The sequence below is a fragment of the Hoplias malabaricus genome, chromosome X2 (genome assembly GCF_029633855.1).
Source record: "Hoplias malabaricus isolate fHopMal1 chromosome X2, fHopMal1.hap1, whole genome shotgun sequence".
NCBI lineage: Eukaryota > Metazoa > Chordata > Actinopteri > Characiformes > Erythrinidae > Hoplias > Hoplias malabaricus.
Genome location: NC_089819.1, coordinates 29,102,061 through 29,119,094, shown reverse-complemented (window position 1 = coordinate 29,119,094; position 17,034 = coordinate 29,102,061). Strand labels below are relative to the sequence as shown.

The window sequence follows — 17,034 nt, the reverse complement described above, 5'->3', positions numbered from 1 at the left end:
GAGAGAATAATTGCTATTGAGCAACAACTCCCATAAATTGGGGTCAAACAGGAGCAGTTCCCAAATGAATAAAAATGCTGCTGTCTGGCCGCTAGTAAAATGATAATGACTCCACTACACCTGGCTGGGAGATGAGCTATAAGTCATGCATTGGATAATGACAGAGTCGTGAGAAGATTGCGGGGTCTATCTCTCTATGAGCAATATGTTATTTCTGCATGAGTGTTAGTCTCGTATCAGTCGTAATGACAGACCGGGCTTTATATACTGCACCATGGGAAAATGAAGCGTAATTCCGCGGCGCTGGGCAGGGCCTTGATGTAATACGCTCAAACACTCTGCAATTTAAAGATTATTTTAAATGTTATTTGCTTTAACCACGTCTGGAAATACATTGAGGCGTCCCTAGTAATGACACATGAGATAGAAATGATAGACATTAAAGCTCTCTTTATTGTAGCTGCAGCCCCAAAAATGATGCAACAAATAATTTAGCCTCCATCAGGACCTGCAGGCCTCGGTGTAATGTTTTCCCTCAAGAAGGGAATCACACGTAACGATGCACAACAATCCTCACATTGTCTTTCAGTGAAGGAAAGTGTCCCGGCGAAAACTAATACTTTGCTTTATTTTGACCGAATAAAACTGTATTAAAGTCTGGGCTCATGCCTCACGTCTTTATCCGTTAACTTCAGAGAGTCACTGGAAGTTACTCTAAAATGTGCAGAAATACAGTGAGAAATTAGGAAGCTCTTATTTTACCAGATGTCATTGAAATGTCCGACTTATTTTGATACGTAGTCTGTTTCTGAGGCTTTGACTCCTACAGCGCCGTTCTCCGTCCTTAACCCCAACACAGAGTGAACCAACGTAATCATTAATAGGAACCGTGAACCAGGTGAACCCTGGCTGAGGGACATCTGTTTAAATGTGATACACAACAACATACACTTTATATATTTAGATAGATAGATAGATAGATAGATAGATAGATAGAGAGAGAGAGAGAGTTAGAGTCAAATATAAAAATAAGACAGACAACAAAAATAGAAATGTAGAACTGAATGGAGATTAACGAAATAAACTAAATATAGATTATAAAAGGGCGGCACGGTGGCGCAGCAGGTAGTGTCGCAGTCACACAGCTCCAGGAACCTGGAGTTTGTGGGTTCGATTCCCGCTCCGGGTGACTGTCTGTGAGGAGTTGGTGTGTTCTCCCCGTGTCCGCGTGGGTTTCCTCCGGGTGCTCCGGTTTCCTCCCACAGTCCAAAAACACACGTTGCAGGTGGATTGGCGACTCGAAAGTGTCCGTAGGTGTGAGTGAATGTGTGTGTGTCTGTGTTGCCCTGTGAAGGACTGGCGCCCCCTCCAGGGTGTATACCCGCCTTGCGCCCGATGATTCCAGGTAGGCTCTGGACCCCCCGCGACCCTAAATTGGATAAGCGGTTACAGATAATGGATGGATGGATGGATAGATTATAAAATAAAATATGAAATTGCACGTAGAAGTATAAATATAATAAAATATAAAAATAGGGGATCAAGTCAAATTAATGTGTTTATTGTTTTTTACACCCTTAGTCCAGCCGTAGGTGACAGTGGCAAGAAAAACTCCCTCGAAGCTTGAAAGCTTCCTGGAAAGGAACCAAGACTCACAGGGGACCCATCCTCCTCTGGTCAAATAAATACTAAATAATAGAGTTTTAATGTTAAACTGCAGACAGAAGCAGCCTGGGGTCATTTCACAACCAACCAATCAGACACGAGACCTTTTACAAACACATATTACAACATATTTTACAACAAACCTCAAAAGTATACACAATGGTGTCAAAATAGGTTCTAAAGGTCCGAGAACCAAAACCCAATCCATAATCTATAAATGAGTAATTGAGAAAATGGTCATTAATATTGAGAGTTAATAAAAACAGGTTTGTAAACTGAATATTTCTGTATATAATCCTCTATTTAGAGTTTAATGTCCTTGAAGAATCCGTTTTCACTTTCATTCCGCCTTTTCTCAGTTGCGCTTCTCTCCGTCTCGCTGTCGGCTCCAGAAGTTTCTCACTTTTGACAGGTGGCAGGATCTAGACAGTCATTGGCTGCTGATGCTAAGCCCCACCCACTCAGCACATTCTGCACACTCCGCTACGTCAGCGAGAGCGCGTCAATCTGACCCTGAAAATGTCCGACCGTCAAAGCCAGGTCAACTATTTTTAACGGTTATGTCTTTTATTAACGCTGTCTAGATCCTGCCCCCTGTCAAAAGTGAGAAACTTCTGGAGCCGACAGCGAGACGGAGAGAAGCGCAACTGAGAAAAGGTGGAATGAAAGTGAAAACGGATTCTTCAAGGACATTAAACTCTAAATAGAGAATTATATACAGAAATATTCAGTTTACAAACCTGTTTTTATTAACTCTCAATATTAAAGGCTAAGCACCACTTAATGGACCTCCATGAATATTCCACATTATTGTAGTTACTGACAGATACAAGTATGAATTAAAATGAAAATAGCAGCTTAATTTGCTTTAAAACTGACAATTTTATTAAATTGACGGAAAAACCAGAGCTCTCTACGGAAATTCTTGAACGCGACCGTGACGTCACTGGTGGACAACAGCTGAACAACGCCGCGGTAAAACACTGTTATGACTGACTGTTATGACAGTATCTAGCTAGCTAAATAACCAACATTATTCATGACAATAGCCTAGCAATAAGCTAAACTCAAATTTAGAGGTACCGTTATTCTTGTAAATGTGATCGAAGTCGAACTCGAATTCATCCGACACTATAAACCTCCGTAATGCAGCTACGTAGCCGAGTATAATCTGAGCCACCGAGTTTAGCAAGTCAAGCTAACGTTAACTAACACCAACTAAAACAGGCGAAGTGAGTGTCCTTACCCTGTTTACCTCCATGTTACAGAGGCTCTTGAACACCTTTCGTTGGTGTCCTTACATGCCCATATTGTTGGAAAAGCGCCAGTGAAATGAGCTACAGATAACGGAGTGAGCGGAGGGTCCTTTCCAAAGTGCCCGTTTAAAGTGGACAAATTTAGTTCATGTTCTGGATATTTTGGGATCTTTGGGCCATTTGTGCACAGATGTCCCACTGTACATTGAATGATTGCAGCCAAAAACAACACACCTTTTCATCATTTTGCATTAAATTAAGTGCAGCTTCTAGAGTTGTTGTCCACCATCTACGTCACAGATAAGACGCCTATTAGAGTTTCCCAACATCGGGAAGGGGGGGACCAACAGTCTTTTAAACCTTATTCCTTCAATTAGTAAGAAATAACATGTTTTCTGACTATCAATAAACACAAGTTAGGAACTCAAACTCCACTGTATTTATTTCTTTGACTCTTTCACAGAGCTGCTGCTTAGCCTTTAAAGACAGTTTTCTCAATTACAAAAATGTCATTTATTGATTATGGATTCTGTAGTTTGGCTCCCAGAACTTTAGATTTTATATAGATTTCATTTGCATTCTCCAGTGGGTTCGAGTCTGCACTTCTGACTTTATTTCTATGAACAATACCCAGCAAAAAATTTACAGCAAAAACAGATATTGAGAGTTTATAAATGTTTAACAGTTGATATCACACGCTCATGTAGGTGTCCTTTAGTCTCATGAGCCCTGTCCTAGTACAATGTGTTATTAAATGTCTAACCTTCCAGAAATGTCATACCAGCTGCACGTATTTCATTCGGCAGAATTTTCCACTTGTTTCAGACCCAGTGTGAGAGGAAACCATGCTTTTGTTATTTGTGACTAAACCAAAATGCCATTCCTGAATGTATTAACGTATGTCTCCATGCCATAAAAACCTCTGTGTTATAATACAGCCCCTGTGTGTAGGAGCTCCTCCGGAGAGAAGAGCAGAAAGTTCAAATAGATGCGACACGGTTCTGACAGGCCTTTCTCCCCCAGCCCACTTCCTCTCCCTCCTTCTGAACTCTTTTAATAAACTGCTCCTTATCCTGTCACTCATGAGTTATCGCCGATAGTCAGCGGCGCTCCTCTTGCTTCTTGTGTTCCTTTTATAAATGCTCATATTGAGTTTTTCTCTCCCTCGCTCTCCGGCTCCTCTCCTGACAGATGATAGACAAGAGACCGCATTGAACCTGTCTACCAACGGCATTAGCAGCATCAACATGTCAATAGAAATAAATGGAGTTGTCTACACAGGTAAATAGAGCGGCCGTTTGCTGATGTAATTGCAGGCAGGAAATTCAATAAGTTATAGCAGCACCCCCTGCGCTTAGTCCTCCACACAATTTGATGTCTTTGCTATAAAATCCATTGTAATGAAGTGGCAAGTCCAATAGAGTTAAAAAAGTTAAATATCTCGAAATTGGGCCCCGGCGCCGAGAGGTCGATGAGGCTTATTGTCTTTCGTGCCTGAGAGGAAAGGGCTCCTGCTCAAGGTGGATACAGTGCTTGTGCCTGGCGAGCAAGTGACTGTAATTACCTGAAGATGGCCCATCGCAGCGGCCTCCGTCACGGCGCCAGGAAACTTTTTCTCACAACGAGATCAAGTCGAAGTGCTTTTCTTTCACGGAAGATTCATTTTTCTCTCGGCAGAACTGCACGTCCAAAACCTTATCTCGGTGTCTTCATCCATAAAAGACCGATCGGAATGTTTCTCCGCCACTGCGATATCACACCACGTCCTGGGGGGCAGCTGCTAGTGCTTTTTGGATTTCTGCTGAAAGCTAGAGGTTGTTTCACCATCAGAGACATCACACTGTGGTTCGATGAAAGTTTACTTCATTCTGCCACTTTAACGGATTCAAAGGAGCTGAGACATGTCTGTGTTTATTGCAACAGGTTGTTTCTATAGTAGCAGTCAGTCTGTTATTTCATCCTCAGGCACGTTTACAACATTTATAGAAGTGTTTTGTGACTTACAGATGACACTGAGTCTGTCACACAGCTGGGGTTATTAATGTTTATCCTATGGGAAGGTGGTCATGAAGCATATCAAAAAAGACCAGAATTGTCTCTAAACCTGATTTCCACAATCAGATTTGCAATATCTCTTATGGTTCAAGAGTAAACAACACAGATATATATATATAGCCCTGGCAAAAAAAATTATAGCTCTATTACTAAAATAAAACAAATAAGTAATTATTCATTTGGACCAAATCCAAGAGAAAAATGGAATTTCAAAACATTTGTGGCTCATTACAGTTTCACTACAGGCTCAGCCACACTCTTAATGCTCAGCGCTACCTAGCATTGCTACAGAAAACAATGTTCCCATCCATTCTGACCAAAGATGGTGCTGAGCATTTAGCGTCTGCTCGAGCCTGTAATGAACCTGTAACGAACAACAGAAGGTTTTAATTTCTGTGTTGATAACTTTTGAACCGAATCTGACTGCGGCAATCGATTTCTGAGACAATTCTGATCTTCTTTGATATGCTACATGACTAAATTCCCATTGGACAAAAACTTGCCCTTGATCCAATATGGCGGCTTTCAAGATGGCTGCCATGTTCTGGACATAGTCTAAAAGATAGGCCCCTCACCCGTTACTTGCTGTGGTATTCAGATAAAAGGGTGTCTCGCAACTTTTGACTCACCCTGTTTTATCCTCACTCCCCAAATAAAAACATGTGTCTCCAAAAGTGAATGTAAAAAGATTTTATTCCAAATTATTTTGGAGCATTTCTATTGGTCGTTCATGAAATTTTCCCACAGTGTGAAGGACACCTGCTGTGTTCAAATGAAGTAGTAACTAAACATCCACAAACACGGAGATACATGGTTTTAATTAGAGAGCAATGTTATATAAAAATGTGCAGGATCAGATAGCACTGTTTAATATGTTTAACCCTTTAGAATCTAAGCTTATTGATAATCAGAGGTTTAGTTTATAGCTCACCTATTAACAGCAGTGAATCTGATGGTGGGCAACTTGATGAAACAGCTACAGATTTATCAGCTAACAGCTTAGAACCTGAGCTAGCTACACATTTCACATCTGTGTCACATTTGTGTTTAATGGAATATGCACAGCTCACAAAAAAACTGAAACCAATATTTCATTAATTAAGTGTCATTTTCATCAGGTTTCTTATAAATATGTTGTGAATCAATAATTAATCCAATACTGATCCATTAAAACACGCCTTGATTGGCTCCAGTACCGATCTTTGAGACGTCCCGAATCGGGACGTCTCTGATTTAAACGATAAGTCCTGATCGTAACACATTTAAATGACTCAGTAACTGCTCAGGAACTTTATGATTCAGATCTTTTCAGCTGAAATTATTAATAGTGCATGTAGCTGGTCAGTGTGTGTTATTTAAGCTGAATGGCCATGTCCCTGACGTTGTTTTGTCCTGTGCTGACCTCAGGGGTGCTGTTTGCTCGTAAACCGGCCATCTCTGTCCTGCCGGCCAGCCAGCGAGTCCAGCAGCACGTCGGCTCTCAGGGAAAGAGCAGCAGCCCCGGGCTCAACCACCTCCAGCCGTCCTCTTCTTCATCCTCCTCCTCTTCCTCCCAGCACGGACCAGCCACCTCGCCTTGAGTCTCTCTCTCTCTCTGTCTCTCTCTGTGTCTCTCTCTCTGTCTCTCTCTGTCTCTCTCTCTGTCTCTCTCTCTGTCTCTCTCTCTCTCTCTCTCTCTCTCTCTTTCTCTCTCTCTCTCTCTCCCTTCCCTGACGCCACCGGACCTGCTACACTTCTCTCCGAGACAGACACAGACTGCCGTACTAATGTCTCACCCTCTTCACATCCTCCCCCCGGTGGCTCCCTGCTCTTTTGTTTTTTCTTTTTTGTTTTGTCCTCCCATGATCCTCGTGGCTGAGCCAGACGGCTGTCTCTCCTGCAAAGTACGACCACGAGAGGATAAAAGGTTCCCTCTCTGCCCTAGCGACTCACGGCAGCACGTGTGTGAAGTGCATTAAACAAACGTACGAGACAAGCTCTTACTTTACCTCCGAGGACGTGTTTTTATTTAAGTGTGAACTCCTCCGCGAGGCAGTGCCACCATCACGAGCGGCCGTGAGATGAGGACAACCCCCCCGCGCCCCACCCCCAAGCAGGGTCTTCCACTTAAGAAACCCGCTCTTACGGCCACTGAGCACGAACAAACACTCTGTCCTTCTTTTAAAACTGTTTTGATGATCTTTTCACGTGGATCTTCAGCTCGAACAAGAGACTCGCGCAACTCTCAGCTGATACCAAAGAGCACACGGGTGACATTGTGATGGTGTTCGTGACGTCCTTTGCTTATGCACCGCTTCTCTCCCGTTGTCGTCATGTCTAGATCATGCCAATTCAGAAACTGAAGATAATATATATCTGTATCTCTATATGAGCGATGATGAGGACGGTCACACTCAGAGACAGGTGTTTGTTGGTGATTAAGCACATCCCACTTAACTGAGGACGTCAACAGTCAGGGAGATGCTTTAGAACCGAACACCGCTGTCAAGGTCTGTCCACATGGTCCTTTATAGACAGAGGGCAATCACCAGAATCATGACGACGGCGGTTAGCGTCCTACAGGAGATGCAGGAAGGTATTTAAATCTGTTTTTCAGGAGGAGAATTATCACTAACCCACTGCATCAGCCTCAAATCAATGGCACGTTTTCATTAAATAAAATATTCCGTAATCAATCAAAGCAGCGTTAAAGGCTCTCAAAGCTACTCAGTGTATTACATTACGTTTTTTGGATTATGTATTTTAAAATCAATTACAGAAACATACCGTCGAGCATCTCCCCGATGAACGTCTGTGGTGCCGAAGGAAACAGCGTCTGCGTCTGAAAAGGGACCGGGAGGATGTCGTTTCCTTATTTTTTAGAAGTCTGTAAACATGATTTCAAATCCTATTTATTATTATCACTTTCATCTTGTTTTTAATCCCGAGCAGCAGCTTCACGCTCCTTTATTTTCCTTCTTCTTCTTTTTTTTATTATTGAAAAACCCCTAAAGTTATTTTACATACAGCCAGATACCTCACAGATGTCTGTACATACATATGTTAGAGGATGAAAACAAGATATACCTCATTTTATTTCATTTCTATTATTTTGTGTGACGCCACTTGAAAATGAATGCTTTTATTTCAACCGATCACTGGATTTTATTTTGTTTTCCTATTTTGTATTGTTCTACCAAAGAAGGGAATATATTGTTAACACACATCTACCTCATTTGTTAAAGACTGTGCCAACAAACACCACCACGATTGCCAGTTTCTACGTGTAACCTTTTCTTTCGTGTCCAGGCATCGCTTAAAGCCGGACCTCCTTTGCATCACTTGGTGTTTTTTATTTTTGTGTGTGTGTGTGTGTGTGTGGCAGCAAATGCCAGAAGGATGTTATTGTATATACACAATCTATTTAATATAGATGTGAGATGCCGCTCCTAAAAGATCTGCACCAAAAACTTAAACAGAGCTCCACCCACTGAGACCTCTTCTGGATTTCAGGTGTCAGATGATGTGCAGTGGTGTGGAGCGGATATTTTATCAATCCCGGTGTTTACTTGAATCACTGTTTTTTAGGCTTCAGGAGAGTGAGGGCTAGGTTTATTAAAGCTTTTCTTCACAGTCGTATCAAATCCTCCTTTCTCTCCGTTTGAATATTTCATTCTGAACCCGAGAGAAATGGTCCACAGCGACGTGGAGTAAAACCACGCTACACCCTCCTACCGTCACCAGCTCTGAAGGTTACCCTGCCCCTGTAGAGTTACCGTTTCAGAGACGGGAGGTTTTGTTATGACTGAGAACGGCACATGAAAGTCTTTTGCTCACTCTCTGACTGAGTTCAGTGGTTTTGAGAACTCTAGGAAATGATGCACTTCAAATGTCTGCAGTAAACCTGGCCCTTTAAACAACACCAAAAACGCTTCGTCTTTTCCTACGTGGAGTTTCTTCACAGAAATGAGGTCTGAATGTTGAAATGTTCTGGAAATGTTAAACTAATCAGGGGTCGTGGGCCTTAAAGCTGCACTGTGTAAGAGTTGGGGTAGAAGTGGGATCATTGAGTCAGGATTTGAGTCCCCTGTAGTTTTCTGAAAGACCTGAGTTCAGAGCGGGATTTGGAATGTTTTTTTTGTTTTTTTTTTTCAGTTCTTTGGAATGTCTGTGTATTAATGTCACACTCACAGATCTGAACCGTGACCTCAAATGGGTACAAAAACAATGAAGAGAGCCACCAAATCAAAGTTTTACTGATGGAGCCAGTTACAAAACATTCTACCGCACTCTTTCTGACCAGAGGGGGCTCCAAATCCCATTTGCTGTGTGTTACATAATGCAGCTTTAACCTATTAACCATTCACCTCAGCAACCAAATATATGTCTGTATTGATCTTTTCCTAGTTCCGTTTCTTAAAACGTAAACAATCTTGATATTTAAATGGGATTAAATAGCGACTGGGCCCTGAGATGCTACTCTGCGTGTTCACTCCATGCCTGACTTTAGAAGTGAGTTGAAATGTTTCAGTGACGTAGAGCACAGTGAATCACAGCTTGACGATCATTGTTCTCATTGTAGAGGCAAAAACTAAAGGAAATATATGAATATATTTATGTGGAAAACCAAAAATGGAGCACAATCACCGCACAACCGTCACGTTTCCCTGTGTTTGTCCTTGTTTTCTGTTTGACATATCAAAGGGTGTGCTGTTGTTCTTTTTTTCCCCACAGACGAGGCACAGTCTCCTCTCTCACTCAGCCTTCAGCTCCCTCATAACCCCCGTATATCTCAGAGCTGTGGAGATTTGTGTCCAGATCTGCAGCGTTTATCGACTGTGAAGCGAGAACAGCTCCTGTAACCAAAGCTCTTTTTCCAACAAAACCAAGCAAACTATGTTCCTCCGATTCTCGAAGAACGAGGAGAGCTTCCGGAAGCTCTTCATCAGAGAACGATGTCGTTTTTTCTGACGATTGAGGGGAAAAAACATGGATTCTCTCATGTGCTTATGAAAGAAAAAATAATAGGTTTACTTTGTTAGATATGTAAACAATGCTATGCTGGTAGATTTTAGATCCTATTCGCTGTGTATGAAGCTTCAAAACATTTCTTTAACTTCTCTTTTATTTACTTTGGATAAATCCAGTGCATTATGGGAAAGCTGGATTGTGGTGCTCAGGGGTTTAAAAAAAAAGTACAAAAAAAAACAGGTGAAAGAGATTTTTTGTTTGTTTGTTTGTTTGTTTGTTTTGCCATTACCTTGTAGCATAAATAGAAATAAAGTACTGCTTTCAACTACCAACCAAACCTCTGCAATCATTACTTCAGCAAAGAAATATAACCAGGGCAGCACGGTGGCGCAGCAGGTAGTGTCGCAGCCACACAGCTCCAGGGGCCTGGAGGTTGTGGGTTCGATTCCCGCTCCGGGTGACTGTCTGTGAGGAGTTGGTGTGTTCTCCCCGTGTCCGCGTGGGTTTCCTCCGGGTGCTCCGGTTTCCTCCCACAGTCCAAAAACACACGTTGCAGGTGGATTGGCGACTCGAAAGTGTCCGTAGGTGTGAGTGAATGTGTGTGTGTCTGTGTTGCCCTGTGAAGGACTGGCGTCCCCTCCAGGGTGTATTCCCGCCTTGCGCCCGATGATTCCATGTAGGCTCTGGACCCCCCGCGACCCTAAATTGGACAAGCGGTTACAGATAATGGATGGATGGATAGAATATAACCATAAGAGCCGGGGGGGGGTCGGGGTGTAAGGGAGGTTTCATCTACATATAGATGTCTGAAATGAGACGCTCTGGAGCAGCTGCACATGAGTCTAAGCCTGGTTTAGAGGGGTGTAATGCCCCTAGTGTTGGGCTGTGGAGCTTAAAATGTTCTAACGTCTACTGCAAAGTCTTCCCAGAACAATCACGACATTTACTACAGCAAAAGGGAACCAACTCTGGATTAAGAGCGTTCTCTTGGTTTTCAGATAAAATGATGAAGAGATGACATCGTCCTCCACTGGGACTCAGTGAGCGGAAATAAACCTGAAACACAGCATAAATCTGCCTCCTCTCATCCCCATCAGAGCAGAGGGGAATTAAAGGGGCCATTTTAGGAATACATTTCATGTTCAGAGCATGTTCACCTTTAATGTGTAGATCTGGAGCCCACCAACCCACACACTGTGAAACAAGACCCCAGTCAGTTTTCTGTGCGCTGCCGAAGTCAGAAAACACGGGCTAAAACGAGTCGTTCTGACTCTACCCCACTTCTGACGTCAAGTGCAGAGACTTTAGAATGGGCCCGCCCCCTCGTCTGAGTCTGTCCAATCACAGCGCTTGACCCGTGTTTATGTGAGAGCACAAAGACGAGGTTAAACTCAGCAAAACAGACACAACGAGCGCGGAGAAATAAGAGCACTGAGTAAAAACGGAGAAGAAAGAGAACGGAGCGAAAACGGCTAAAAAACAGAACGGGGAGAATGCTGCTGTGGGGTTTGATCCTTATGGGGTTTTGATCAAAGCAGGTCACAGATTTTCCATTAAGATCCAGGACTGTGTTCCACTGTGGAGAAGAGGGAGTAAGTGTCAGCTTTAAGAAAGAACAGCAAAATATAAACACTGAGCATTACAGAGGGACAAAGTCAAAATCAACCATTAGCTGACACTGCTACAACAAAGACCAAGAAAAAAAAAGATGACTGGGCAGGACAAAGGTCAGAGCCCTACTCTGCAAGCGCAGGTAATTAAACTAATGATGCCAGGGGTGTGTGCAGCATTAAGCAGCTAAAATGGAGTAAAGATTGGTTAATTAAGGGCTGAGAACCTGATGTAATTAGGAGCCGGGGCCAAGATTAGTGGCTGTCAATGGCCCAGCCTGGGATTCGCAGGTAATAGAGTTATCATCGCGGGGCTCAAGCAGTGTTACATTACACTTCAGAATAAACAAAAACAAATTAGCGGCGCCGGGCCGTAATGGGTTATCTTGTCAGGTCCTGACAGAAATCCATGCTCTATAACACAGTGTTAATTTTATGCACCACTGACAACCGCCGTCACAATCAATATAGCTGCTATAAAGTAAGGAGCCCATCAATCCGACCGCAGGACAGGTGCAGGAGGAGATTTTTTTCCTCTTCTTCTTGCCTCACTGCTGTTTTTCCTTGGAGTTCACTGTTAGCACATTATTCCCCGAGGAAGAGTCTACTCTGAACTACAACACCGCACTGGTTCAGGAAGCTGTGGTCAGCAGGACTCAAGATCGGCCTCTGTCTCGTCTCAATCGCGACATCATTTCCATCATTTAGTCTTCGTCTCTCATCACATTCACACAGCTATAAACAGAGTCACTTTACATCGTGACTTTTAGTCTTTTAAAGGAACACTGTGTAATGTTTTTACCTTATAATTACAGCTTCTAAATCATTGTGATGCTTCCCTGATCTGTAACTACAAGAACAGAGCCTCTGTGGCTGCTATTCTGGGCTCAGTGCACTAAAGAAACTGCACTATGTAATGTTTGTAGCAGGGCAGGAAACCACACTTTCTCGCCCTCTCCTTCCCCACTGATTTCAGTACAGTGCTGTAAAAATAAATTACACTAGGGGGAGCTGCAGGAGAGAGAAACCCAAATCTTACCTAGTGTACCTTTAAAGTTTATTATTTTTGAAAAACATTATTCATTCAGTTCGGCGTGGCGGTGGGTCCGGAGCCTACCCTGAGTCACAGGGCATAAGGTGGGAACACACCCAGGACGGGCACCAACCCACAGAGCACCACACACTCACACATTCACTTACACTTAGGGACACTTAGTGTTCTCTCTGTGTCTGCGTGGGTTTCCTCCAGGTGACTGTCTGTGAGGAGTGTGGTGTGTTCTCCCTGTGTCTGTGTGGGTTTCCTCCGGGTGCTCCGGTTTCCTCTCACGGTCCAAAAACACACGTTGGTAGGTGGGTTGGAGACTCAAAAGTGTCCGTAGGTGTGAGTGTGTGTGTGTGTGTCTGTGTTGCCCTGTGAAGGACTGGCGCCCCCTCCAGGGTGTATTCCCACATTGCACCCAGTGATTCCAGGTAGGCACTGGACCCTCCGCGACCCTGAACTGGATAAGGATTACAGATAATGAATGAATGTATGTTTGTTCACAGTCTTGTAATCAGTAATCTATGTTCATTTAACTTGATGTAGAACAATGACATTTCTGCTACTATCCAATCCAAACAGACAGCTCTGCTAGCATAGAGCAAGTTATTAAAGTTAAATTAGCTGACATTAGCTGCTTATGTTTGCGATGTGATCCTTGTTCACAGCTTTACTCAATTGAACATGACTTGCTTGTAACTCCAACTTCACCAATGGCAAGTTAAACCTCCAGATCCTGTCTGTGAGCAGAGAGAGAGAAAGCCAAGCATAACAGACCGAGACACTTTGTTTTTTTACACATTTACAGACACCGGTGCTTTATAAACACATTAGACACCAGCACAAACCGACTGCAGAGCAGCACATGGAGAGGAAACCTTTTATAAACTTTACAAAAAGTGTTTTCAGTTTTCATTAAAATCATGAATATCACCTTTAACTCAGGTAACTTTTCTTTTACTCGCGAATGGATCAAGGCTCGTCTGCCCTCCTCTGTGTATGGCAGTGTGAATATGATCTGATTGTGGACTGACCCAAGACCGTGCTGCGCCACTATCGTCATCGCAAATAGAGCATTAAAGCCCCCACGTGAGCCCAGGGTCAGATTACTGCGCCCGGGGTCGTCTGAGCTCTGCTAATCCAATCACATATTTACACGTAACAACTTGTGGACCAGGTTGATTTTCATGCTCTTCTCTGACTTCAGGGAGTGAGCAGTACATTGGCCTCCTTTCTACTACTTCCCTGAGGTCAATTTTATTTCTCATAGGTTGCTCTGTAATAGCTCAGGAGACATAATTGTGATTCTCCTAAAATTCATTAAGAGAACGGATGGAGATCTTTTTAATATCTCAGTCATTTCTCTTAGACATCAATGAGATCTGACGGAAAGACAAAGGAAACTTTAGCATAAGTCTCCTGCTGCTCAAATGTGTCTCCTGAGATAAAGACCTCAGTGTCTCACACGTATCTCCTCTCGCCAGATGAACTAAACCCTACTCTCTCCTTTATCTCTCTCGTGTCTCATGTCTCCTTTATGTCTCAGTTTCTCCTAAGGAATTTTAGGTGATTTAGCATTGTGTCTCCTGAACTATTCAAAGCATGAAACACAAAGGGTCGGGGTGGGGGGGGGCTCTCTTCAGCATTTTTCATTGCTCATTGGTTGCTCTGTAATGGCTCAGGAGACAATGGTGAATCTGCTGAAATTCTTTAGGACAAAAAAAGCAAGAGACACTAGAGAGATTTAAAGAAGATAAATGAGACATAAAGGAGAGAGGGTTCAACAAGGAAATCTGAGCACAATCTGCGACTTTACTGAGATCTCCACTAAAACTCAAGATGAGACTCGTGAGACACTGAGCTCTTTATCTCAGGAGACACATTTGAGCATCAGGAGACTTATGTTAAAGTTTCCTTTGTCTTTCCATCAGATCTCATTGATGTCTAAGAGAAACTACAGAGACATTAAGGAGATCTTGTTGATGTTGAGAAGCTGTCCACAGTGAATGTCACTTTAAGTTGTTAAATTAAATTCAGGAATTATAAAATGTCTACAAACCTTTGGACATAAACAGTGTCATATATTTAAAGCAACATTAGGGAAGATTTGGTTTTTTTTGGTCCTGGGCTCCCCCTACAGTTGCAGAGTGTAACTGACTTTTACAGCCCTGCCTGAAATCAAGAGGAAGGGGAGAAGGAAAGGGGTGTGGTTTCCTATCCTCTTCCAAAAGTTACATAGTGTAGTTTCTGCAGCACTGAGCCCAGAGTAGCAACGACAGAGGCTCCATTCTCCTGTTACAGCTCAGTGGGTCATTACAATGATTCTGAAGCTGTAATTTTAAGATAAAAATACTCCCTAGTGTTGCTTTAACCTTTGTGTTCACACAGTGATGCAATACATATGTGTGCACCCCTCGCTTCCATTCACTGATGAACCAATCCTTACCAGAGAAAGCACAAAGGCAGTGTGTCCTCACTGTGTTTTCCCAGGAGTCATCGATTAGCTGATGAACTTTCACCCCGGGAGTAAAATTCCACACCAAAATCACCTAATAGCTGTCAGGGGTGATTAGCTCAGCTGATCTGAAACGTCGGGTCCTGCTCTGTCAATACCAATTAGCAGCTTCAGCATATACCTGCTGTAATAAGGAAGCACTAGCAATTAATTGGCCTCTCCATTCATTACGGATACAGCATACAGCCGTTAACGCGGTCTCGTCCACAAGGGCTTAGAGCCGGGCTCGAAAATGAACATACGCTGAAAATATAATGATACACGAAGACTTCTTTTCCCCTGGTGCAGATGCAGACACTAATGCTCCTTTGTTGTTATTGTTCATGAAAAGGCATTAGCAGAGGCTAAAGCATGTATTTGATAGTGCGGATCACACCTGTAAAGGCTGAAACAGGGAGGTGACCTCAGATGTAGTTTGGGCAGGAATTCAGTACGGCTTCTGAATGCGTACGAAGCCAAGCTCCTCGCTGGAGATGAATAAAGGGTGGAGACGGGGTGGATGTGAGATGCCTTTGTTTTTATTTACTGTTTTATGTTTTTAAGAATGATGTTTGTAGGAAGGACGACACGGTGGCGCAACATGTAGTGTCGCTGTCACACAGTCTCTGAGAAGTGTGGTGTGTTCTCCCTGTGTCTGCGTGGGTTTCCTCCAGGTGACTGTCTGTGAGGAGTGTGGTGTGTTCTCCCTGTGTCTGCATGGGTTTCCTCCTGGTGAATGTCTGTGAGGAGTGTGGTGTTTTCTCTCTGTGTCTGCGTGGGTTTCCTCCGGGTGACTGTCTGTGAGGAGTGTGGTGTGTTCTCTCTGTGTCTGCATGGGTTTCCTCCGGGTGACTGTCTGTGAGGAGTGTGGTGTGTTCTCTCTGTGTCTGTGTGGGTTTCCTCCGGGTGACTGTCTGTGAGGAGTGTGGTGTGTTCTCCCTGTGTCTGCGTGGGTTTCCTCCGGGTGACTGTCTGTGAGGAGTGTGGTGTGTTCTCCCTGTGTCTGCGTGGGTTTCCTCCGGGTGACTGTCTGTGAGGAGTGTGGTGTGTTCTCCCTGTGTCTGTGTGGGTTTCCTCCGGGTGACGGTCTGTGAGGAGTGTGGTGTGTTCTCTCTGTGTCTGCGTGGGTTTCCTCCGGGTGACTGTCTGTGAGGAGTGTGGTGTGTTCTCCCTGTGTCTGCGTGGGTTTCCTCCGGGTGACTGTCTGTGAGGAGTGTGGTGTGTTCTCCCTGTGTCTGCGTGGGTTTCCTCCGGGTGACTGTCTGTGAGGAGTGTGGTGTGTTCTCCCTGTGTCTGCGTGGGTTTCCTCCGGGTGCTCCGGTTTCCTCCCACGCTCCAAAAACACACGGTTGGAAGGTGGATTGACTCAAAAGTGTCCGTAGGTGTGAGTGTGTGTTGCCCCGTGAAGGACTGGTGCCCCATCCAGGGTGTGTTCCCGCCTTGTACCCAGTGATTCAGGGTAGGCTCCCAACCCACCAGGTTACAGACAATGAGTGAATGAACGAAAGTCTGTAGGAATTTTATACCAAAGTATCATTTAGAACAATCAGAGTCATATTTTATTCTCTTCCAAAACAATAATTCGTGAAGAAAATATTATTTAAAACTTGAAAGTATTGAAACAAAACATGTCTGATGCAGCTTTTTCCCTAACTGTACGAGTTTTAAAAAGATCAAATGTGGAACTTCCCCTTTAAAGCAACACTAGGAAGTATTTTTAACTTAAAGTTACAGCTTTAAAATCTTGGTGATGCTCCACTGAGCTGTAACAGAGAAAGTAGAGAGAAGGCTACTCCAAACTAAGCACTGCAGAAACTGCACTATGTAACGTTTGGAGGAACCACCTTCCTCCCCCTCCCTCTTGATTTCAAAATAGAAAAATATACACGGTACAACTTCCAGTGAAATGCTTTGATGGCTGTCCGACACGTGCTATGGAATACAGATGTGGATTAAAGACATAAT

At 43.5% G+C, this 17,034-nt stretch overlaps 1 protein-coding gene across 3 annotated transcripts in view; it reads left to right on the top strand.

The window, feature by feature from the left end:
* LOC136676788 (AT-rich interactive domain-containing protein 3A-like) overlaps window positions 1-10,241 on the top strand; it is a 94,209-nt gene extending 83,968 nt beyond the window's left edge. For 2 of the 3 annotated variants that reach the window (XM_066654007.1, XM_066654006.1), the window contains 2 exons: window positions 4,113-4,202; window positions 6,384-8,129. In XM_066654007.1, the coding sequence (XP_066510104.1) occupies window positions 4,113-4,202; window positions 6,384-6,556 (263 nt within the window). In that variant the 3' untranslated portion in view covers window positions 6,557-8,129. Of the gene's footprint in view, window positions 1-4,112; window positions 4,203-6,383; window positions 8,130-9,689 lie in introns of those variants that run through there. The other variant, XR_010796319.1, reaches the window with a different exon arrangement.
* The last annotated feature ends 6,793 nt before the right edge of the window (window positions 10,242-17,034 follow it).